The 24,880-nt window shown below is 42.4% G+C and overlaps 2 protein-coding genes and 2 long non-coding RNA genes across 9 annotated transcripts in view; 1 reads left to right on the forward strand and 3 right to left on the reverse strand.

Annotated features, from left to right (window-relative positions):
• Positions 1-772: 772 nt before the first annotated feature.
• LOC114015425 (uncharacterized) lies at positions 773-1,814 on the reverse strand. The gene is made up of 2 exons (XR_003559343.1): positions 1,735-1,814; positions 773-1,536 (listed from the first exon to the last, which is right to left on the reverse strand). It is a non-coding gene; the product is annotated as an uncharacterized LOC114015425 (long non-coding RNA).
• A 783-nt stretch (positions 1,815-2,597) lies between these two features.
• ACAT1 (acetyl-CoA acetyltransferase 1) lies at positions 2,598-19,398 on the forward strand. Its single transcript, XM_055702152.1, has 12 exons — positions 2,598-2,714; positions 4,776-4,823; positions 7,753-7,870; positions 8,842-8,937; positions 10,257-10,357; positions 12,842-12,985; positions 14,959-15,109; positions 15,660-15,755; positions 16,423-16,536; positions 16,934-16,998; positions 17,630-17,787; positions 19,015-19,398. The coding sequence occupies exons 1-12, from the start codon at positions 2,655-2,657 to the stop codon at positions 19,133-19,135; spliced, it is 1,272 nt and encodes a 423-aa protein (XP_055558127.1). The 5' UTR covers positions 2,598-2,654; the 3' UTR covers positions 19,136-19,398.
• LOC114015424 (uncharacterized) lies at positions 10,750-12,336 on the reverse strand. Its single transcript, XR_008730917.1, has 2 exons — positions 12,200-12,336; positions 10,750-11,041 (listed from the first exon to the last, which is right to left on the reverse strand). It is a non-coding gene; the product is annotated as an uncharacterized LOC114015424 (long non-coding RNA).
• Positions 12,387-24,880, reverse strand: part of LOC102059008 (protein NPAT) — a 36,186-nt gene continuing 23,692 nt past the window's right edge. For 3 of the 6 annotated variants that reach the window (XM_055702150.1, XM_055702151.1, XM_055702149.1), the window contains exon 18: positions 20,412-21,074. In XM_055702150.1, coding sequence (XP_055558125.1) covers positions 20,997-21,074 — 78 coding nt within the window. In that variant the 3' untranslated portion in view covers positions 20,412-20,996. Of the gene's footprint in view, positions 12,498-14,810; positions 14,826-15,123; positions 15,471-20,411; positions 21,075-24,880 lie in introns of those variants that run through there. The other 3 variants (XR_008730913.1, XR_008730914.1, XR_008730912.1) reach the window with 3 other exon arrangements.

The following is a 24,880-nucleotide window of genomic DNA, read 5'->3' on the forward strand; positions in this document are numbered from 1 at the left end:
TGAGAAAAGGATGAGAGACATTCCAATATTATCTAGAGGGAGTGCTAAGTCTCCTTGCTGGAGAAGACAGCTCCTTGCTGGAGACACAAGGAGACGATCGGATGGTCACAAGGACATGAATCACCTACAAACCTGCAAGACCACCACATTCCAGGCAAAGGACTGATAAGCTAATTAACATACGAAGCAAGAGTAAGCGGGTTTAGGTAACGAATATGTATAGGTGTTAATTGAATATTCATTTGTTTTATTGTATAAATGTGAGATGGTTTGTCACTTCGGGCATGCATGCTTGTGGTGGAGCGATCCCCCGTGCATCTGCGTCAATAAACATACCTACTTTATAACTTTCGAGTTACAGTGATATGGAGAAATAGTGTGAAACGGGGACAATGGACACAGACTGTGATTGTATATGTCTGGCCAGGAATGTGGGTATGGTGACTAGTCATGGGTGCGATGTCTGGTCACGTAGGCACACAGCTTTGAGGAGACGCTGCCCTTCTTCCTCTAACAAAGGGGCTATTTAAAAAAAGAATGAGAAAAGGATGAGAGATATTCCAATGCTATCTAGAGGGAGGGAGTGCTAAGTCTCCTTGCTGGAGAAGACAGCTCCTTGCTGGAGACACAAGGAGACGATCGGATGGTCACAAGAACATGAATCACCTACAAACCTGCAAGACCACCACATTCCAGGCAACGGACTGATAAGCTAATTAACATACGAAGCGAGAGTAAGCGGGTTTAGGTAATGAATATGTATAGGCGTTAATTGAATATTAATTTGTTTTATTGTATAAATGTGAGATGGTTCTTCACTTCGGGTATGCACACTTGCAGAGGAGCGATCCCCCGTGCATCTGCGCGCAATAAACATACCTACTTTATAACTTCTGAGTTATAGAGTCTAATTCCATACGTCAACAGAGTTTAATTCCGTACGTCACCTTGATTAATACTAGCTGTTGCACTTATGTGCATGAATCAGGTAAAGTAGAAACTGTCATTCAGAAAATTTGGGATCATGCAAAAGTCTTACATCAGGTATCCCTAGATGATGCTTTGTTTGGGTTTTTTGACCTCTGGGAAAAGCTCACTTCTTGGCTACCTAATTTTACATGGCTGAAACAGCTCTTTGTTCTAGTTATCATGATTATTAGCATAATTGGTTTGGTGTATGTTGCAATAGTTTATTTGGATGTGTAAATAGACTGGGAATACCTATGAGAAATGGAAGAAACATAGGTTACGGCAAAACATCAAAAATGGCAAATATTTTGCCAAACCCCTACCCCTTACAGGAAACGACATCGTGTAACAAAAGAATTTGCAAAGGAGAAGGAAAAGGGGGGACTTGATACAGAAGATAATATAGCAAGAAACCTAAAACTCTGCCGCAGGCTTGAATGACATAGATAATCGGAACCATCAATACGCAAGCAGGAGCGCCATTGTCCAAGCAGGGGGCTGTTAGCACTGATGCAAACGAGCTCAACAGGAACGCAGATGAGGAGCCTTCTGACAAAGACGTGCTAACTGTGAAAAGAAACAAACTGTTGGAAGAGGTAAGACTCATGGATCCTAGAAATTTGAGCAAAAGCAGGTGTAAAGGTAATTGTGGTAGTGGGGGATCGCGAGCTCCTACTCAAACGGCCCCCCCCCCCCCCCCCCCGAGGGAAGCGGATCCCCGCTCGGGGAGCTGTACCTTTAAACCGAAGTGAGAAAGAAACTAACCAGTAACCCGTCAGGAGGCGCAGACTGGGCGGAACAAACCAGCCGAGCTTTATAAATGTGCGCTGTGGGCTGAGAGAGGCGTGCGCGTTAGGAGGGGTGCTGCCCGTTGGACGCGGCGGCTGCTGTGTAACACGGGTTGTGAAATGTCAAGAGCACACCAGGTGCAAAATGAAATACTCCAGCACCTGCATGCCCACAGGTGTGTATACGACCCGCGCAGGTGTGTTTCTGATACGGGCCCCACTGGGGGTAAGTTTCTGTGGCCGATTTCAGCTCAACACTGAGGAGCGGGTGGGGCGAAGGGCTGCGCTCAGGATCGGCGGAACGCAGGATCGGCGGAACGCAGCCTCGGGGCTGTTTTCCTTTCCCTGTGGAGAGAAGCCAACCCTGCGACCTCAAGTATCTCCCACGCCGTCCTCACTATGTTCTTCACTAGTTAATTTTCTTCTCAGCACGGAAACCAAGGCTGCCCGCCCCACCCCCGGGGCTGTCCCTTCGCAGCCCCCTTCCCTCTCCTCAGGGCGAGCTGCCGCGCCCCCGCCCCGCCGCGCCTGGGCCCCAGGCGGCAGCACGGGAGACGAACGAAACGCGCCCATCACCGCAGAACGGGTTTCCAGAGAGGGTGGGGGTCCCGCGGCGGCCGGAGCTGCCAGGCGCCGGGAGGGCACCCCCGCCGCGGTGCCGGGGTCCCCACCCGCCCAGGCTGCCTCAGAGGCCTCCGCCGCCCAATCGCAAGCGCCGGGCGGGCACCGGCCCTGCCGACACCCGCGTCCCGCCTTCCAGCCCGGCCAATGGCAGAGAGGCGTTTGGTACCGCCCTCAGCACCAGGACCAATGGAAACTGGGAGGGGGCGGGGCGTCGTCGTCTATAGGCCGAGGTGAGGGCGGCCGTGAAGGTGACAGGGGGCGGCCGTCGGGAGCATGGCGGCGGCGGTGGCTGTGATGCTGGGCTGGCGGCGCCTGGCCGCGGAGCTGCTGCTGGTGAGGCGGGTGGCGCGGGTCCCGGCCCTTCCCCTCTCCCTCCCTGCGCAGCCGCCGCGGGGCCCGGAAAGTCTTGGCCAAGGTCGCGCCCACCTCTGCGGCGGGGAAGCTGTGCCCCCCTCGCCTCCCCTCTGCGGCGCGGCGGGAGGGAGCGGGCCCCGGCCCGGGAGGGAGCTGAGGGGAGGGAGCGGGCCCCGGCCCGGGAGGGAGCTGAGGGGAGGGAGCGGGCCCCGGCCCGGGAGGGAGCTGAGGGGAGGGGGGCGGGCCCCGGTCTCTGCCGCGGCCTGCGGGACTGAGCGGGCGGCGCCGTCCCGGAGCCACCCGGTGGGTGACGGGCAGCCCCCCGCGCCGCGGCAGCCCCCGCCAGGTACCGCGCCGAGTCCGGCGGGACCTTCAGCCACGATTTTGCGAGCGGCTTTTTCCGCTGCCTCATGGCCGGCCAGGCGTGCGGCGGGTTGGCACGGGGCCTCGCCCGGCTCTTCAGCTCCTTCCTCCGTAACGCGTTGCCCGACAGAGCCCCTGTAGCCGTCTGTTAGCTGCCTCAGCGATAAGCATGTGTAGCATCTGTGAAGGGCTTTCTCTAGCCAGGGTCAGGAGCAGAATCGGGTAGGCAAATATAGTGCTTTGATCCGCTTGAGGTAGGTTCCTCAGAAGGGCAGCTGGAGGTGAGGCACCGAGTGCTCCTGCCCCAAAAGCCCCTGTGCGTGGTTGTATTGGGGTACCGCTGACTGTATTGGGGTGCCTGGCATGTCTGGAGTGCTGGGGACCCTGTCACTGGGATGGTGCGCAGCTCTGGGAAGAAAAGGGCAGATAAAGCAACTGCGATGCACTGCATGTGTATTGCCATGTGCAAAACTGAAGGTTGCGTTTTACCAGCTGTAGAAGTGTTTTGTTTTTTTTAGAAAAAGTCTGTAGTTGACACAGAGCATGAACACTACTCGCAGTTGCCGGTTAATGCTTAGAAGTCTGCTTTGTCAAGTTTACTACAGAGGTAAAGTTCAGGTGGTGTCCTGTAAGGGTGTGTTACTTTGGTAGGGTTTTTTTTGACACTAATTCTTGAAAGCCCTGTTATTAAAGCCCTGCAGGGGCATTGTTAATTTTCAGGGAGAATTTTAATTTAAAACTTTCTGCTGGCTATTATAACCCGAGCTGAAGAAAAAACCCCAAAACCAACCCAAATTGGAAAACAGTAGGAGGAAAAAAAATAAATCTATCTTCTGTTAGTTGAAGGTTGTCAAATGAAAGAAACACTAAACTTTCATATTGTGGTCACAAGAACAGAAGGCATTCTTTGATTTATAAAAGTGATGGTATTTTTGTGGTGTCCTTAAGTAGTTATTTTTAATTAGTATTTATTGAGCTGTAATTCAGTAATGACCAGAAGTCTTCAGTGTGCTGAAATGTTGTCTAAGGAAACAGCTAAGAAAGTGGCTTAAACTACTAATTGAAAGATCATTCTCTTCATATATGAAACAACATCTACCGATGCCTTTTTGTATCTTTACACCACATAACTAGATGAAGCTACTAGCTGGTGAATTAGCCTGCTCAGGACATATCCTTTTTCTTGGTTTTGTTTTGTTATCTTTTGTTGTAGCATTCTGAATTTATTATCTTCATTTTTGTTCATGAAATGAAGCTGTAGGTGCAAACTTCGCACTGTTTAAAAAGCAGTGAAGTTATTGATAGGAATGAATGAACCGAAGTCCAGAGAAGCGGACAGAGGGACTAATAAAATTCTTCAAGATAGCACCACTCCCTCCCTGGTTTAGACATGTTTTATGTATTTACATAATGTTCTTGGCCAAAATGAATTGGTGTTTGTTTTTAAAGGAGTATCTGTGTAATTTTTCAGAAAATATCACAGGTGTTATGCTGAGACTGTGTATAGATTACACTTTTTTTTTAAAAGGCATGTTATAATTTTTAACTTAATACCTAAGAAACACTAGAAAAAACATTAATTTTTAAAGTAATGACATCTATGATGTTTCAGTAACGTACCATTTTCATGGCATTAGCTTTCTTGATACGAAATTCTGAGAGCTTCCTTATTTTCAGGCTTTGAAGTACACAAGCCGTGGCTATGCATCACAGCGTACTTTAAATGTAAGTATAAAGCACTATCTGACTGCAGTAAGTAATTGTTTTAAATTTGTTTCTTAATTACTGAAGGTTTTTAAAATCTGCATTGAAGATTAAGATCACAGAAAATCTGCATTGAAGATTTAGGCGTTGTGTCCAAGTCACACTTCACTGCAAAATCTGGAATCAGAGTTCCGTCTTTATTTTGGTTTGCTAATTCTTAGGTAGTGTGGGACAAAATGGGTTAGAAGTAATTCAGCTCACTTAAGCTTAATGCAACCATCTACCAAATACAGCTGATGCCAAATAATCCCCTGAGGTTGGTTGTATGTTATCCTGCAACTTGCTGTTACTATGTAAAAGAGGAGGACAACTATGTTACTTTCACTGAATTCAATCGTGGTGATGCAGGGTTTACAGGAACAGACCTCCTTAGTTTTAAATAGGTATTTGTCGTCTTTTTGTTTAATTTTTTGTAGTGTTTTACTTTTTTGCCTGTCTCTCTAAATAAAGAACTCATGGTGAGACCCTGTAAAGCTTTGTGTCTAACTTCCACTGAAACCAGCGTAGTTGGAGGTGTTCATCACTTCTTTATAGATGTCCAGGGTGGCCAGAGACCTGAAATGTGCATCTCTGGTGTCAGGTCCTCATGCTACTCACAGGGTTAACAGGTAGTCATGTTGATGTAGCACTAAAGCTAAGAGGCAAAATAAGAGTAAATATGCTTTGAGGGGCCACTAGGTATAAAGCTGAATGTCTTACCATGTCTTAAACTATGGCTTACATGTTACACTGAGATCTGGCCTTTTGAATATCTCCAAGGATGGAGTCTTCACAACCTCTCTGGGCAACCTATTCCAGTGTTCAGTCACACTCGCAGTGAAAAAGTCTTTCCTGATGTTAAGAGGAAACCTGTGTATCAAGTTTGTGCCTGTTGCCTCTGATCCTGTTACTGGGTGCCACTGAAAAGACTCTGGCTCTGTCCCCTTTGTGCCTTCCTTTTAGGTACTGATACACATAAATGAGGTATCCCTGAGCCTTCCCTTTTCCAGGCTAAACAGTCACAGCTCTGACTTTTTCTCATGTCAGATGTTCCAGTCCTTTCATAATCTTCATGGCCCCTTCATTGGATTCTCTCCAGTATGTCCATGTCTCTTGTACTGGGGAGCCCAGAACTGGACACAGCACTCCAGGTGTGGTCTCACCAGTGCTGAGCAGAGGGGAAGTAATTATCCCTTGACCAGCTGGAAATACTAATAATGCAGCCTAGGGTATCCATCAGCCTTCCACCTGCATGTCCTAGTGCCTGGAGTTGTTCCTCCCCAGGTGCAGGACTTTGCACTGCTCCTTGATAAACTCATGAGGTTCCTGTCCCCCTGTTTGTCTAGCCTGTTGAGGTCTCTGGATAGCAGCATGACCCTCCGGTGTATCAGCCACTCCTCTCAGTTTGGTGTCACCAGCAAACCTGCTGAGGGTACAACCTACCTGCCTCATCCCGATCATTAATGAAGATCTTAAACAGGACTGGATCCAGTTTTGATCCATGGAGAACACTGCTTGTTACTGGCCTCCAACCAGACTTTGTACCACTGATCACCACTGTCTGGGCCTGGCCGTTCACCCAGTTTCCAGTCCACCTTACTGTCTGCTTATCCAGACTGTACTTCATTGGCTCCTGTATGAGGATCTTGTGGTTGACACTGATGAAAGCCTTACTGTGGTCTAGACTGACAATGTCCACTGTTGTCCCTTCGTTTACCTAGTCAGTCCTTTTGCTGTAGAAGTTATTGGGTTGTTTGAGCCTGACTTACCCTTGGTGAATCCATGCTGATGACTCCTGATTATTTTCTTCATGCTCCTGGAAGTGGTTTCCAGAATTAGTTGTTTCATCACCTTCCCAGGGATTGAGGTGGGGCTGACCAGCCTGTAGTTCCCTTGGTCCTCCTTCTTTAAGATAGGAGTGATACTTGCTTTTCGCTACATCTCTGGCACCTCTTACAATTGTGACCGTGCCAGGATTATTGAGAGTGACTTCACAAAGACATCAACCAGCTCCCTCAGCACTTGTGGGTGCATCTGAGCAGCACGCATGTATTCATGTATGTCCAGTTAGCGTAAATATTCCCTGACTTGATCTTCCACCAAGGGTACATCTTCCTTGCTTCAGCCTTCCCCATGGTCTCGGGGGCCCGGGATTCCTGAAAGCTGGTCTTACTAAGTAAGACTGAGACAAAGAAGGTGTTCAGTACCTCAGCCTTTTCCATGTACTGTGTCACCAGGTCCCACTGCCCCATTCAGCAGCAGGCCCGTATTTTACCTGGACTTTCTTTTGCTTCCTGGGTGCTTATGGAAGCCCTTCTTGTTGCTTTTGACATGCCTTGCCAGATACAATTCCAGCTGGCCCTTGGCTTTTGTAACCTTGTCTCTACATGTTCAGGTGGTGTCTGCCAGGTTCCCTGTCCCTCCTTCCAACTTCTGTATGCTTTCTTTTTGTGTATGAGTTTTGGTCATCCATGCAGACCTCCTGGCATTTTTACCTGACTTACTGCTTGTTGAAATGGACTACTCTTCTGCTTGGAGGGGTAATCCTTGAATAGTCCCCAGAGTTCTTTGACCCTCCTTTTGCACCAGGATCTTTGAGTCTTTTGCAAGCATCATCCATCCCGAGGCTGAGCTCAGTGCGCTCCAGCTGTTCTGTCACATAGCACTCTAGCCATGGGAATCACCCCACCATGGGCCTGTGATCCCAAGGTTGTAGTCCTGCAGCTGCACACTGATTTCCTTATGCTTATTCCCCATGCTGCATGCATAAATAAAGATTATTTTAGTGCTCTAAAACACTTGCAGGTTAAAAGGCAAACTGTGACATCAAAGAGTAAAAGTGAATAAATTTTAAAAAATACTGGTATATGTAATAGAGACTGTGACTTTTACTCCATGCTTCTCTTCTTAGGAGGTGGTGATAGCAAGTGCTGTAAGGACACCGATGGGATCTTTCCAAGGATCTCTTTCGTCACTGCCAGCCACTAAACTTGGTTCCGTTGCAATTAAGGGAGCAATTGACAGAGCAGGTATATGTAAATATTTTTTTTCTGTGACAAAGAAAAGAAAACCTTAAGTGGCTCAGAACAGTGTCAGTCTGTGTCTTTTAAATTGCTTGGTAAACAGAAGGTCCTGGGTGTTTTTCTCCTGTGGCACTCTTAAGTCTTTATCCACAAATGGTATTTAAGTAAAGTTGGCTGTTGGGCTTTGTTTCAATTTGAATTAAGTGCTGCTTCTAGGAGCAGAATGTTACTTAGGGGTGTGGGTGCTAACCCAAATCTGATTGAACATGCTAATTGTATTTTTGGTGTGGGCTTTTATGACACATTTAAGTTGATGCAAAGGCTACTTGTTGCTGAAACTAGTGGCACTTCCTTTCCCTGCCCATTTTTTACATAGGCACTTAGGTTTGTAGGACACCCTTGTGAGCCTATTGATGGATCCAAATTAGCAAAAAAGACTTTTTGGGGCAGAGGAGGGTTAATTTTCTACAAATTTGGCTTCATGAAACAGCATATGACAAGAACATGAACACGAGGGCTGTTGCAAGAGATCCAATGGGAGGGCAGGCCTGTTCTGTCTGGTGGCAGCTAGCTGTGCCCTTGGCTCAGCCCTGTTAAGCAAACAAACAAACCTTTCTTCAGACATAGTTGTGGCCGGTAGAAAGTTTTATGCATTGAACCATCCATGGAAGTTGAGCTTCCATGTGATGGTGACTAGTGAGTCTTGGAAGTATTTGCTTTGGTTAGCTAACTGTAGCTTGTTCTGCAGAGTAACAAGGGACTTCTTTTCCGTGGGGGTCACCCATTCACTATGTTCCATGAATATGAGGGTAGAAATCTGGGATGCACCCAACAGGGAGAGGGGTCTGTGTGCTGTTAGCACATGGGTTGGGCATGGCACCTTTCATCAGTCTTGGATAGAAAACTTCAGTGGGAGGGTTGGTAAAAGGGAGTTACATCTTCCATTCAAAAAATCCTGAATCAATTTTATTTTATAGGTATCCCTGCAGCAGAAGTGAAAGAAGTGTATATGGGTAATGTCTTGCAGGCTGGACAAGGACAAGCTCCAGCAAGACAAGCAGTCTTGGGTGCAGGTATTGAACCTGTTGATACTGGGGTTGAAGGTTTTCTCTATGTGGAACAGTCTAGGTTGCTGAGCTATGGGTTGAAGCAGAGTGGTGCGCAGCCTTTTGTCAAGACAGTCTGTGTCTGCTTTTTTCTCCATGGTGGGTGAAAGGTATATGTTGTACTTGTGTTGTGGGCCTAATTGTGCATCCTCAGGAATCAATTTTCATATGCACAATGATGTTACTGCCTATGGTGTTTGCAGAAGCTGGAGAAGATGATATTGGAGACCAGACTGCTGCTCCCAGAGCACTTCACACTAATGGTGGATGCTGTTCTTTGAATCTTTCATGAAACAAGACTGTTTTTTTTCTTCCCTGTATCATTACTCTTAAGCCTTACTAGATAAAGGGTCAGTGCGTTTCCTTGAACTGCAGATAAGAGTATGCCATTACACTAATCTTCCCATCGAGTCTGGAGCTGTCGCTGGAAGGATTCACTCTATAATGTTAACTGCAGCACAGATGTTATGGGGTGCAGGAATTATTTTCTTTTCCCTTTTGCTGTGGGGATGGGATGCCATACCTTAGCATGACTCTAGGAAAGTCTGTGGGTCAGGGGAGAACTGGGTGCTTTCTTGGCTCTGGACCTGTACTTTTCTGAAAGATGTTTCCATGTGAGGCAAAGGGATGAATACAGCTTTTTTTCTTTCCCCTGGCTAGCTTCCCCATCTCACTGCTGATATGGAGGTGATGTGCTGGTAGCAGTCTCGTAATGCTAGAGAGCAAGCCTAGGGTAGAGGCAGTGGTGCAACAGTCTTGAGCCAAGCTGCACACAGCAGAGCCCAAAGCTGTTGCAATGAGCACTCGGTAACAATAGTAACTCAGTGATACCAATGTGAATGATGCTGACACCCAGCACTTCTGGTCTCGTTCAGCACTGTGTGTGTTTAGAGTCCCTATATTTCTGGAGTCTGTCTTTTTGCCAGTTGCCAAGTTCTGCAGCTTGCTTATGCCTTTTCAGTCTTGAATGCTTCTTAGAGGCAGGGATTGGCGTTTCAGGAGAAGGAATATTTCTGGAGTCGCTTCCTTGATCTTCTGTCTCTGATTCTTCACTTGCTTGCTCCTTTATCGTGAGTCTGTTGTTGGAAGGGGAGAAACAAGAGTCTCCAAGGATAGTAACTAGAAGTGGGGGTAGATAAATTGCCCTGGCAGACTAAAGTCCTGGCAAGCTGGACACCCTGGGCTTAGATAAAAATTGGTCCCATATGAAATATTGCTGAAACACCAATGAAGTATTAGCCTACCCTTTAAATAATGCAGTTGTTTGTGTAATTTCTTTGACTCAGGTCTACCAATCTGCACTCCTACCACAACTGTCAATAAAGTCTGTGCTTCAGGAATGAAATCGATCATGATGGCAGCACAAAGCCTGATGTGTGGGAGTCAGGTATGTGAATTTCGGTGCCGTGCTAAGGAAAAACCACACAACTAATGTTGTAGAACCTGTCCTACTAATGACTGCACATAATTCGGGACTGTGTTTTGGCTTAGGCTAATAAACCTAACTAGCAAGGTTTTGTTTTGCTTATGCAACCTTAATTTTATAGTCATTTAACCGTGTTTTGGCTTAAAACAGAAAAAAGAAAGAGTCAGTATTACAATTAGGAAATTGTCAAATGTATTGTTATAGTTGAGCAAATGAGGTGGATTTGGGGGGGGGGGGAGGTATCTTCTCCCTGCTGTTCTTCCCCTAGCCCACATCCCACCTCAACCCCCAAAAAATAATTAAGGGAACCCTCAGGCTTTCTGGTTTGAAAAATTGAAGAAATTTTTATAGACTTAAGTTTTTGCCAAAACATTTAATCTTGACTTTCAGGCACTTTTAACAGTTACATAAATTAAATATACAAATTAAAGCCATGTTGTTTCCAAGTACATTAAAGATGTTTCAGGCTTTTTTATTGTTTTAGAAGAAGCGGAATCTATTGTTGCTGTGTAAGCGTTTTCATTGAAGAGCTTGATGGAAGGGATTGCTCATCTCTGTCAACTGTGTTCTAAGATTCTCTATATGATGGGGAGCAACAGTGTCACTTAATGGGAGAATACATCATCTTCAGCAAGCCATTAAATGCTGTGTAGCAAAGAATGTGGGAGAAGTGTGAATATGAAGACAGACACTTCAGTTTTGTTTTTAATTCCATACTCACAGCATTTTGCAACATCCACCTATCTCTGAAGAGAAAGCATTGTCAGCTGAATATAGAGTTTTGGTTTCCAAAGTGGTTCATAAGAGAAATGTACTTACTGTTCTTTTTTTTTCTGTTTTGTTTAGAACAAAAGTGCAATATTTAAGCTTTTTTGGTTTTTTCTGTGAAAATAACAGTACAGCTGAGTTAAGCAACTACTTACTGCTTTGGCCTTGCTCTGCAGGGAACGGCACTTTTCCCAGTGCCTAATGAAGCAGGTGGAAGTCTTGTCACTGGACTTTGAATGAGGCCCAGCATGTCTGTATGAACAGCTACATTTGGGTTTAGTAATCCACATCCAATGACTTCTTGAGAGTGGTTGTGCATTTGTTTGGTTTGACAGGTGCAGACCACAAGCTCTGAAGAGAAATGGAGTTTTCAGCTAAGCTAACTGTACATGCTATGTAGCCAGTCTGAGCAAAAGCAGAGACTTGGCCAGTTATTATTCTCTTAGAGCTATAAATTATGGGGGTTGGGGGGGTGTGTTGCTATTTGTCCTGGCTGTGGACTGTGAGCTATCTGTGGTATGAAAGTCAGGATGGTTCCCAGTGGCTTGAGTCAGTGTACATTGTCGTGTAAACAATTGCAGTAACTCTATCTCCCAAGTCTTTCGTTTTATGGAATTGAAATCCTAGGGACTCTCGTTCCTCTGATCTATTGCTGCTTCCATATCTCAGCTGCCTTTTTGATTTAGCTCCCTTTCTGGTTTGCCTTCAGCTGTCTTTTTTTTTTTTCTTTATCTCTTCATTTCATAGTTCCTGGATCTAGTTTATAATCTATTCTGAACCAAGCCATTATATCTCTGAGTCTTAATTTAAAGAAACGAAAAAATCTTTTTCTTACTGCTGTTTTGATGTAAAATCTTTCTGAATTTATATTAACAGCACTATTGAACTCTCAAAGACTCACTCTGCTGTGTGTATGTTTTTCTTACATTTATCCGCATTTCAAGTATGCCATTAAGCACAACTGTGTGTATTCTTCACATCCCAAGATCCTAGGGGTTTTGGGGATATAGCCTGATGAACACCAGGTATACTTACAGTCCTGATAGCTTCGCTGTTTGTAGGTTTTCTGCTTGTTTTGTCTCAGCTTGAAAAGTATACTCATTTATAAGTACCCATAATGATTTAGCTTAATTCAAGTTCAGTAATTATTAGCATTTTTTTTTTTTTCTTTTTTTTCTGGCCTTTTCAGATGATAAGACCATAGCATAAGTCATCTCTCTTTACATAGCGAGATGAAACAATATTGTGTGAAACTGCAGGTACTTGTAAACCTGTGTCTCTTCTTACTTGTCTTATAGGCTCTGACTGTTGGTTGTTCCATAGGGATATGGATCTGTGAATGAAGAAAAAAAATGAGATATTTACAGGAAAAGAAACTGCTTAAAGTTTGTAATTTTATCTTGGAAGCTTTTGAAGTAAAAGTGCAAGAGGCTGACATAGCTCTTGCTGCTTCCTAAAACTGCATATAAGACAAAAGTCCAGTTGTTTTGCCAGGGTGGATTAACTATCTTCAGCTGCTGTTTGGGCTGTTGGCGTTTTAAGTGCATAATTTTTTTCCCCATTTGTCTCAGAAATATAAAGCACCTGTCCTTAAGTTTTTACTTATATTTGTTCCTACAAGAAGTCATAGAGAACACACTGCATGATTAATAATTTTAACTTGTTTCCTTTGAGCAGGATGTAATGGTTGCTGGTGGAATGGAGAGCATGTCTAATGTTCCGTATACAATGAGCAGAGGATCAACGCCTTATGGAGGAGTAAAGCTGGAAGACCTGATAGTAAAAGATGGGCTGACAGATGCTTATAACCATATCCATATGGTAAATATTGCTGCACAGCACTAAAGTATCAACCATAGACCTGATGCAGCTTTGAAGAGCTTGCTTATAATTATTATGAAACTGCTTCATCTAGCAAACCTAGAAATAAGGAATGACATTAACAGAGGAGGAAGTAGTCTTCCATTTCTAGGCTTCCTGTAGTAACTGTAATGGAGGGGCAAGACAGAAGACCAAAACAGAATAGCAAATTGTGTTTTAATGTTTATCTGTCTCTGAAGTCTGAATAGCCTAGAGCAGGGACTTAAAAAAAAAAAAAAAAAAAGTAAAATTTCTGCTAATGATAGATTGCTGTTGCTGTGTCTGTAGGAGAGAGCAATCAAGTTACTTGATGTCTTTGAGGGTTCGGCAAGCTCTCATGGTTTTTCCCCTCCCCCAATGTACATATTTCCTATCTCCTGTTGGAAGGTTTGAGTCAGCTAATACGCTTGCTCATTAGCATGGCAACTTAAATTTGACAAGACAACTGCAAACATAGGATGGGTTTGGAAAACAACTGATAAGAAGATAGTGAAGAACAAGCACCAGGGAAGAACAGTTTGAAGAGAGAATGACTAGTTTCAGTCCATGAGTATTTCTCACCTTTGCCACAGTAGGCATCACAATTGTAGGGCATTATTGATTGATCAGTGTTCTTGCTGGCGTACCAGGAAGTCGTGTCATGAGTATTCTACTGCGATCCATATATTTGATACAGACTTCACTGCTTCTGTGTGTGATTTATTCTTTTTGCAGTATAGCACATTCTGCTTAGGCTATTGGTTGAAAACCACTTCCACATTCCAGCTAAAATGGATTATGATTATGAGGATTTTTATAGGACTAAATAGTGAACAGCCAGTTCCCGTATGTGGGCAAAAACTCTAGGAGTTGATAATAATACACAAAGTGTTAATAGATTGGGACAGTATTTCAGAACCTTTTGTCTTCATTATAGCAGCTGTAAGTTGCCTGGAAAACCTTAACAGTCTGTGTGAGAATATACAGGAAGATTATGCAGTTAAGATTTTATGATCAACATCATAGGGATGAGCTGTAAGCAACATGAAATGTTCCAAACAGGGTGTTTTGCTGCTTTTTAATTTTTTTTCAGCCCCTGAAGGCTGAAATATACAGGAAGGCCCATCCAATGGCTTTAGGAACTTACTTATCTGTTTTGGCAATAGAGTAAGTTGCTGGTGCTATGAAGGCTTTAAATTCTTTAACTGTACAGAAGTGAACTTGCTTGTCGGAAGAACTGGAGGAACACAGTACTAAAGGGTTTTGTGTTGATTCATTAAGCTTTTGACAGAAATGAGAGGTGGAACAAAATCTGTTTAAGAACAGATTTTCAGGTTGACTACATGAGTATTTTTTTTTTTTTTTTTGTCACCAGGTATTTAGACAGTGTTGGTAATGAATCATGATTATATAATTATGATTGACCTCTATATAAATTGTTTCATACTACTTATTTCATTCTAGTCGCTACACAAAAGGTATACATACTTCCATTTGTACAGTTTTTAGAGTAGCGGATCCTGAAGGCTAAGCAAGCCCTGTTGACCAGTTCTTGTAAGATTTGGAACAGGCAAGCTAATAATGGAATGAAAATGCTAGTAAGATGATGTGAACATACTGTTCTGTGGCTGCATAATGATCTTGAGTCTCTGAAGATGTCAGCCATAAGCACTTTAAAACTACATCTGCATGCAGTTTTTTAACATAAAAAAAAGCCTTGTAAGGAAAGTTCCTCCGTGGCTTTAATGATCTGAATTCAGAAAACATCTGCTGAATCTGAAGATCATATTCCAAACCCAAAAGATACTGTTTGAGCATGACTCTGTAAATTTGAAACGGACACAAAATATTAGTCACATTTAATTCTGGAAATCTGCGGGTTGAGTGTTTTTCAGTTACATTTCTAGTTTGCATCTCCAGAAATACCAAACCTAACATGCCTTGTTTTCTTCAAGGGCAACTGTGCTGAGAATACTGCAAAGAAGTTCACTATTTCACGAGAGGAACAAGACACTTATGCCATAGGCTCTTACACCAAGAGCAAAACAGCCTGGGATTCAGGAATATTAAAAAATGAAATAGTTCCTGTTACTATTTCAAAAAAAGGTATTATGGAAACGTGTGATAAAATTTAATTGTTTCTCATTGAAAGCCGTAACATTGTCTGTGTTCAGTGCAAATTGTGTTGTTTAAACATGTGGCTCTCAGTAACACTGATTTTAGATTAGCTAAGAATTCCTCTTATGCAGACCTTCTGGTGAAGTCAGTGGTGATCCAGTTTTGGTTTTTAATTTTTCTTCAATGTTATATACAATATCTTCTTCCTTTTTTCCATAAGTGGAAGACTAGGTATTGAATGTAGTTAATATGGCTTAAGGATACCTGTGTTTTAATTTCCTTATTAATTACCTTAAAGATACATTCTTTGTCCCTTTCATTCAGCCACCAGGAAGTATAAATGGATTTCCTGTGAATAAATTGCATTAAGGAATGATTTTTTTTTCAGTTTTCATACACACATTTCTTGATATGCATTTATGTTTTTCTACTACCAAAACAAGTTGTTTAAATAAGAAAGCATTTAATCAAAGTATTGTGTTAGAATGTCTTAAGAACGGGCTGTTCTATAAAATACTAAACCAAATCTGAATTTCAGGAAAGCCAGATACAGAAGTGAAAGAAGATGAAGAATACAAACGTGTTGATTTTAGTAAAGTTCCAAAGCTGAAAGCTGTTTTCCAAAAAGAAAATGGTAAATATTATTAAATTAGCTGCTTAATTTTCTACCAAGTGCAAGAATACTTTGTTATAGTGAAGAGTACTGTTCACAAGAGCTTGAATGCCCAACAGTAGTTGATTAACTTTTAAATGTCTGCTAAGATAAACATGCTTCACAACAGCATCAACTGGCTTGCATTAAAAGATGGTCCAAGAACCTACACCAGTGAAAACCTCTGTTTTGGACACGTACTTTAAAAAGAGTGAAACAGATTTGGTTTCAGTTTAGCTGTTGCTTTGGCCTCCACAGTTTGTAAGCTCTTGTTTCAGTGGGAGCTGCAGTGCCTTTATGTAGTTGCTTGTAACTTCCCTGAATCTGTAATGGATAAATCTTTCTGGCTAAATCGAAGTTGCCCCTCATTCACAGCCCTTTTTGAGCTGGAGTTCTGTGTTAATGCTAGCAATGCAGCTGACATGGAAGGCATGATCTAACCTCCTACTTGGATAAAGATACAAATACAGGTGATTGTACTGATTTAAAGAAACAACTAAGTTCTAGTTTATTCAGTGCAGCAGATTCACTAATTGTTGAGCCCTTATGTTCAAGGGCCCAAAGGGGAAAAAAAAAAATCTCTTAATGGGATATACATGAGTTACATCATACTTTCCCTTTGATTTAAACTGTGCTTTACCTTTTCTAGGAACAGTTACAGCTGCTAACGCCAGTACTCTGAATGATGGAGCAGCTGCTTTGGTGCTGATGACTACAGAGGCGGCCAAGAGACTGAAAGTCAAGCCATTGGCAAGGATAGTGGGTAAGATTTTTCTTTTCTTATCTTTGAGCGCAGTCCTGGAAAGTATTCCCATAGTGTGCTCTCAGACTGGGAGTCCTGTCTGGCCTGTTATCTGATGTTCATGGGACAGAAAAAGTGAGCCTGTAGGCATTATATGGCTGCATCTTCTCAGTACAGTCCTTGAAATTTCAAGTGTTGCAGCAGCAGGCTTTTGATCCTGAACAGTTTTCTATATGGAATAACATAAAAAATTGGAAAATGTATTATCTGTTTCACTTAAAGCACTGAACTTCAGATGCATCTATTTCATGGATAGTTGTATTCAGTTTTTCTGTCTTGCCCAGGTTTGCTGCTTGCATAAATAAAAATAATGTATGATAAAAGCAAGGTCTTTAAACAGCTTTTGTAATTTTTACAGCTTTTGCAGATGCTGCTGTTGATCCTATTGACTTCCCAATTGCACCTGCATATGCTGTTCCCAAGGTAGGAATAAAACTGAATGTTTCGTTGGTTTTTTTTGAAAAACAACTTCCCTAGCACTGGATCGTTGGTTCATCCCTCAGTGGATCTTCCTGTAATTAGGATCAAAATTGTAATTACGTCATAAATACAAAGAACACGTTTTTCAGAGGATCAAGGCTAGAATGCAGATTGTCAGAGTAATAAATTTCTCATGCCTGTTTTGAAAGAGAATATTGTTTTGTGCTGCTTTCATGAACTTTGGGCTTGTTTACACATTTGAAGCTTTGCAGCTAGTATGGCTAAAGGGCAAAATACATACAGAAGTATAGACTAGTTCAAAAAGGAACTGAAGACAAGCCTATAGCATGAGGCAACACTGTATCAGTTTAAGTGTACTTACTGTGGCAGCAGTCTTAGTATGATGAAAACATATTCTTGCATAGGGTACTCTCCATTTCTTCTTTTGTGAAAACTCAAGTTTGTGCTTCAGTACCTCAGATTTGCATTTTCCCATCTGACAAAGAGGTTCTGAGTTGTGAACCTGATCAGGCTACGGGCAGCCTGAATCACCGAGTTCAAAATAGACCTAATTATTTCTATAATTCGCTTCTTCATTTTTCTCATTAGTAATTCTTTTCATTATTATTTCTAGATTCTAAGTGAGACAGGCCTGAAAAAAGAAGATATTGCAATGTGGGAAATCAATGAAGCATTCAGTGTTGTGGTGCTGGCCAATATTAAAATGCTGGGTATTGATCCACAAAAAGTAAATATTAACGGAGGTGCCGTCTCTCTCGGACATCCAATAGGGTAGGTAAAATAAGCAGTGGTTCTTGTTCTGCACAGGGGCATTGTTTTCTAGACACAGTGCTGACACATTTACTTTTGTTCTCAAATTTAATGGGAGGAGGAAGCGTAACAGAAACTGGCTCTGAAGTACGTAGTGACTTAGGTGTTAAATTTCAGGGTACCTTGAAAAGAGCAGTCCCATTTTTCTCTGTACAGTTAGTTATGAAAAGCTTGTTTGTTACCATAGCTGTATGGATTTATGAAGTACTGAAACCAAATCACCATTAACATGACAGAATAAACAATTAATCAAGTAGTTAAGCTAATAAAATTTACAGGTAAACTTAAGACATTAGCGAAGGATATGGTACAGGGGCTTTTATTCTTAAGTGAGGCAAAGTGAAATTCCAGACCTATTCAAAACATTTTTGGTGGTGAATCCAAAAGTCTCCAAGCACCGAATGCCACAGACAGGCATAGTCTGGGGGCTGTTGGTGGGTCTTTTGAAGTTCTGTCATCTGGTTAGAGGAGTCAGATCACCTGTGTGTTCCCCAGCAGCAGTAACTTACTCATGACTTAAGTATAACCCATTAATCCTCCCTAAGAGTGATCATGCTGCATGGTCCAGGTCTATGAGGAAACCTCTTAAGTAAATACAGATGTGAAGTAACCACACTGTACATCAGGAACAAGCAGAAGTACTTCACGGCTCACAAAAAGCTCTAATCAAGGCATAATCCCACAAGACATACTGACATCTCCTTTGCAGTATCAGCTTCCTATTTCAACAGCCTAATGACAGAATTTAAATGTCTGATTTTGCACATTAGCTGGATCAAAGTAACATTCTGGAGTACATCAAGTTGCAAACAAATAAAAACCTGTTTGAAATTATTAGTATTGGTTTGGTTTTTGTGGTAGATTAGTTACCTTCTTTGAAAGAGCTTTGCTACATGTAGAGATACTTTGCAATACACAGACTGACTTAGAGGTGATTTCGAGAAGAAACTTTATACAAACATGGATGTTTTGTTTGTTTACGTATAAGAATCTTTCTCTTCGTTATGTACTGTAGCTAGAGAAAAACCACTTGTATCGCACCTAAATGTAGACGAAAGGGTTTGCTTGGTCTTTTTGTTGGTGGCTTTTTCCCCTCCCGTGAATCAGTACTGTATTCTGCCAGTCATCCTACGCGGGTCAAATTAAAGAAAATTCTTAAACTAATTAATTTTTTTTCCTTTCATTTAGAATGTCTGGAGCAAGAATTGTTGTTCACATGGCCCATGCATTAAAACAAGGACAATATGGTCTTGCAGGAATTTGCAATGGAGGAGGAGGTGCTTCTGCAATATTGATAGAGAAGTTGTAGGCCCAAATAGCATCAGGAAGAGCACCTCAAATGCTCTGATCAAAATCATGAGTGGTACTGGTTACATCTTATTTACCAATAAGTAAGTGGATTAATTCCTTAACTGCCATTCTGAAATTTCTTAAAATATCATTGATTATTGATACAGGCAACTGCGCTTTCATTACTTTGACTCAGAGCAAGTTTTTACACAGTACAAATAAAAAATGTCAAATTATGATAATGTCTTCAGACATGACAATAAAGAATGTTTGTTAACTGCGGCTCCTCTGTCTCTGATACATGGTTTTTCAAATGCCACTGAAAAAAACCCTTCCCTTTGTAACACTCACAGTGCTGCCACTAGAAGCTGCTACTTTGTTACAGTTCTGTTTCCTAACTACAAAGTGATTTTTTTTTAATGGAAAAAACTTCACTCGAAGGTTGGTTTCCTACTGTTGTGTACCTTGAAGCCAAGTCAGATGCAAAAAACGAGTCCCTTGTGACAACTGGTATTAGACCTTGGTGTTTAATAGCCGGTTTTGAAGACAAAAAGAGTTCACCATCAACGTGACTTTTCTATACAACATCTGCAAGGCTGCTTAGTGGACTTGATATTTTCATAAGCAAGACACACAATTTCTTAAAAACAAATATATTTATTCAAGCTGTAAATGCTATGCAGTATTTAGTTATTTGGTGGGTTTAATATAAACATCTACTGCATAATAGTGGTTCCTTAGGAATCCTTGTATAATCTGAAACATTGCCCTGTTGCTGTACAGATCTCTTAAAAGAAAACTTGCATTTTTTAAGACCTTAACAATTTCTGAACAAAGGAGGAATACCTGTAGAGAACATTCAGCACTACTGGAGCAAGGCTTAAGTGTCATTTTCACCCATGCTAATGATTGCTAAAATGTAGGCTTACCTTCTCCTGTGCCTGTTTTGAAGAGTTTGTAGAATAGCTATGACAAATTCTATGTTAAACAAAGATCAGATGCAAATTTTTCCATGTCTGGCTAAAAGCATAAGTGATATTAACAAACACTTATTTTAACTATCATTTGTACTGTTGTGAAATTGACTTCTGTAATAGAACACGCCAAACCTCTTGTCTGGCTATTGCTACAGTTTATTCATACCAGGGCCTAACCCACAGCAAAGGGCATTGTTTGAAAACAGCTTTTGTAGTCGAATGACATCCTGTGCAGCAAATACTGTACACAGATGAGGCCTATCCAAATTAAAAGTTCTTACCTGAATGACTGGTTGGAAAAAACTTCAATAGATGAAAAACAGTTTTGGAGGTTTTATTGGTCTTATGTTTAGTTACTGGTATTTTCATTACCTCATCCAAAGCCTTACAACACAGGTTTGACAGTTAAGAGGGAAGAGAGTGTTAGTATGAGCCAGTTACTTTTGAAGATTAAGTGCCTTTTGGATTCAGCAAGACAATGGGAGTGGCCAAGTAGCTGCCTGTGTCTCAGAACACTGAGCTACAAACACCGCCTTCAAATTCACCTTCTCACACATCGGCTAAGCGGTTCAGATGAGTAAGCAGAGAATGCAGCAGAACACAGACAACGTGGTGTAACAGGAAACGTACAACTTTTTAACATTACATTTATACAAATTTACAATTTTGCAAATTAAATGGCTCTATAATTATGCAAGTGCTTTTTCAAAAATAAACATATACCAACTCAATGATATTTACACTTAGCAACCTGCTTCAGAAACAGAATGATTTTGCTATAAAGTGAAACTTCAGTGCACTGAAAGTGCAACTCACCCTTTAGAATTAACTTCTCTTCCCATGCAAAACCTCAGCACACCACCACCTAGCTTTAGACAGTCACAGTTCAACTTCTTTTTTTTTTCATTCATCATAATGCAAAGACAGCAAGAACTTGTCTACATCCATTCCTGCTGGAAAAGAACTTGGTAGCTTCTTTTTCTGTAGGAGAGGAAAAGAACAGTGGAGTTAAATACTAGGAGCCTCGGGATACTGAAGAACCTGTAAGCATTCTTTTCTTCCTCATCCTTCCATCTGCCTTGTAGACATAACAGCACAACGCTAACCCAGAAACCCGACACTGAAATGCACATACACTCAGGTGTACCCCCAGGCCACAAACAGCACGGCCATGGGACAGGGGGAGCTAAGGCCTCTGCTTCAACAGCAGCCCAGCCAGGCTTCAAACAGGCACAGCCTCCCAGCTCTTCTCACATACACAGTACAAAGTATTTTCCAGTTACAGTATTTCAGGAGTATGCTGTAACTAAGTATGGTGAATTATGAAGTTACACTCTGTCTCATTTTTCCTTACTTACACACGTCACCTTTTCATGTGTTACACCTTTGCTATTTGCCATCAAATCCTCAAGTCAAAGGCTTAGTGCTGGAGACTACAGGGACTGGGAATTCACAAATACGGATTTCTAGTCCTGGTGGTAAACGAGGATGCAGGAATAACTTGAATTCTAGTAAGGCGTAGTTTGAGTGGTGTAATTCCTACATTCCACCTAGAAACCTAGTCTGAGGTTAGAATTTAGAAACTCCTTCATGTTTTAAGAGAAATCATTTGACTTTTGTAGGTATGTGCAGAGAGTCAGTAGGAGTCACTTGTATCTATCTGAAGACTATACTTATGTTCAGAAAACTTTTAGAATGCTCTAATAGTATAGTCTTCAGAAGATTATACCAAACTTCAGAAAACTTGAGTAGGCTCATGTAGGACAAGGCCTCAAGGACAAGAGTCCAAGTGCTGATAGCCTGATGAATAGAGACTTGTTAGAACTTGTAGGGCACAAGCCCTGGGAGCAAAGGAACAAGCTAACTGCAGACCCCTGAGCCGTCACAGTTGAGGAGGCAACCAGACGGACAGAGAAACAAGCAGCCAGGTAAGGGAACGGATGGCGCCGATATGTAATCAAGAAAGCCGCGTAGAAAGAAACTCCCTAACCTTGGAATAAAAATTATTGCTAGGTCAAGATAAACTAGTAAGTACCTATTGTTCTAACGGTGTGCCTTAAATATTAACCAATCAGTGTGTAATATGTAGAAGGTAGAAACATATATAATTGTAAGAAAATCACTAATAAAGGGACATTTGCTTGCATCAAGCTGCGTCCCGTCTCTTCATTCGCCGCAAATTGGTGACCCTGACGTGATCCGTTTAAGGATCTAACGTGAAGGGCTCTCGAATCGCCTATCTGAGCGACATGCAGCGAATCCCACAGAACTTTGAATGATCTGCTGAAAGGCAGCAGGAGCCGGCCAGAAATCCCTCCGGAGTTGAGAGGTGAGCTGTGGGAAATCCGTAACGGGGAATCAGGCTTCGTCCCCAGAAAGAGACGTATATGGACTCATGAAGGGTCTTCTAGTCAGATCAGGGAGTCCGTGCCTCAGTCTCCTCAAATGGTGACCCCTATGGTGGTGTTCCGAAGCCTTGGAAGAATAAGGACGGAACTGATCGGTAAAAAAAGACAGCTCGTGGAAGAGGGCTGCGTTCCGGAGGAGACGGCTTGGCTGAACGATCGTCTTGCTGTCTGGACCAGGCGGACAACCTAAACCCCGAGGATAACGCCTGTATGCATCGAGACAGGTGAGCAGCCAAGAAACCTTAGAGATTTTAAATATTTGAAGAAATTTTAAGAAGCTTTAGAAACCTGTACTCATTGAGACAGGTGAGCAGTCAAGAAACTAGAGACTTTGAAAGAAATTAAAGTGGTCAGCAGACAATTGTATGATGCTGCCGCAGAGGGGAACTCCGTGTCGGGAATGCATTTAGCACCTTGGTGGCAAATTCTGACTACTCTTTGCCAAGTGTGGGCTAATTCTACTAACGGCGCTAAACCAGGGGAGGCTGTAAATTCCGCCAACAGTGTAAGCACTGAACTAGAGGAAGCTGTAAATTCCACCGACAGCGCGACTTTTCTCAAGACACCGTCAGCGACGGCGATTCCGTCCACACCTCCTCTGCCCCCAAAGCTTCTGTCACTGACTGCAGCGACCCTCACAACACAGGACCAAGCACGGGAACAGGACAACTCGGACAATGATTTTATTGCCACTGATAAACCTTTTGATCCAGGTCCTATAGATCTGGAAAAGGAGCTAGACCTTTCCCCCACCCCCTTGTCTCTCCCGATGCATTGATTGTATTTTGGGGGAGGGTGAAAGGGGGTCTGAGGGATTGGTGGCAGGAATGCAAGTGGGAAACACTTCAGTGATGGGTTTTGGGAGTCGCTAGGGCATGTTCAGTATTTTGTCAGCCAAATCAACCTGCAGAGTGGCAGCCTGTGCAATACGAGGCTGTTAAAGAGTTAAGCAAAGCAGTGCGGGAAGGGAGGATTCATAATACATTTGCTGTGTCCCTTCTTGGAGCGATGGCAGAGCCTTATACACTCACACTGCATGATTGGAAGTCATTGCTTTGTACGGTACTAACTGATACAGTATATGATGTGGTTATTTGATTTTTGTGAGCTATGTGTAGTGGCCTTGACTGAAAACCTTAATCGGGGAATTGCTGTTAACTATGAGCAGTTAGCTGGAGCAATTAACTGTGCCGATTCTGTGACTCAGGCAAGGTATCCCAGGGACAACTGTTTGCAAATGAATGAGATGGCTATTAAGGCAGTCAGGATGCGGGAGTCTTGCCACAGTCTTGCAGGGTCCTAGAGAGTCACTAACTTTAATACTAACTTGATTGATTGGCTTCAGAATATTTTGCAACAAGTCAAACATCAGGAAGCTCAAGGGTTGCTTTTAAAACAACTAGCTGTGATAATGTCAATTAAAATTGTAAACGGGCAACTTTCACAATCGCAACCCCAACCTGTGTCAAATGATTGTAACGCAGAACTCACAGCAGACTGTAATTCTCAGGCTGAGTTCTGGAATGCAGAATAACAGATTTTTGCTTCTCTAATCTCTTCTGCAAGAATAGTACACGCTTTTAACTTGCTTAGTAAATTAGGCTGCTAGCTTGCTAAACAAAGTAATACTACAAATACTATTTTTTTTTCTGGCTTATTAACAGATGTTGATTCTGTCCATCATATGTTGCTACAGAACCGAGTTGCTATTGATTTTTATTATTAGCACAGGGACACAAGTGTGAAGACTTTGATAGGATGTGTTACGTGAATCTGAGTGACCACTGTGAATTAATTTACAAAAGTATACAAAACTCAAAAGCCTTAAAACAAAGATCTGCAACAGAGGCAGGGGCGGGATGCCTTTGGTCTCTTCTCACGGCTGGGAAACTTTGGGCCATGACTCAAAAGTATTACAGGTTTTATTATAATTATCTTTAACCACCTTATTGATGTTTGCCTTATGTCTCCCATGCTTTTTTTTTTTCTGTATTCAGTGTTTAGTTGATTGTAACTTAAAGCAGGTCATGGGCACCCAGCTACACACAACCTTTGCCTTGTCGCAATTAACAAGCAAAAAAGAGGAGGATAGAGAATGTCTGAAGAGAGATGTAGGAGAGGAAGCTGGAGAATATTTGACCTAACAAGAGATGAGAGAACAGCTGGGTATTGTGAAGGAGACTAGGAAAGATAAACATGGTTATCTAGTGTTTAATAGGTGTCTGCATGCTTGTAGTGATATATAGCTATGTAACTGCATGAATGATTTCTGCCCTGAGCCTGGTGGAGCATACAGCTGCGGTTTGTGTCCGGGCTCAGAGATGTAAATAGGGGCTTCTCTGTTATGGTAAAAGTGTTTCTCTTTGCATAAAAAAGAGA

The sequence above is a fragment of the Falco cherrug genome, chromosome 2 (genome assembly GCF_023634085.1).
Source record: "Falco cherrug isolate bFalChe1 chromosome 2, bFalChe1.pri, whole genome shotgun sequence".
NCBI classification, from domain to species: Eukaryota; Metazoa; Chordata; class Aves; order Falconiformes; family Falconidae; genus Falco; species Falco cherrug.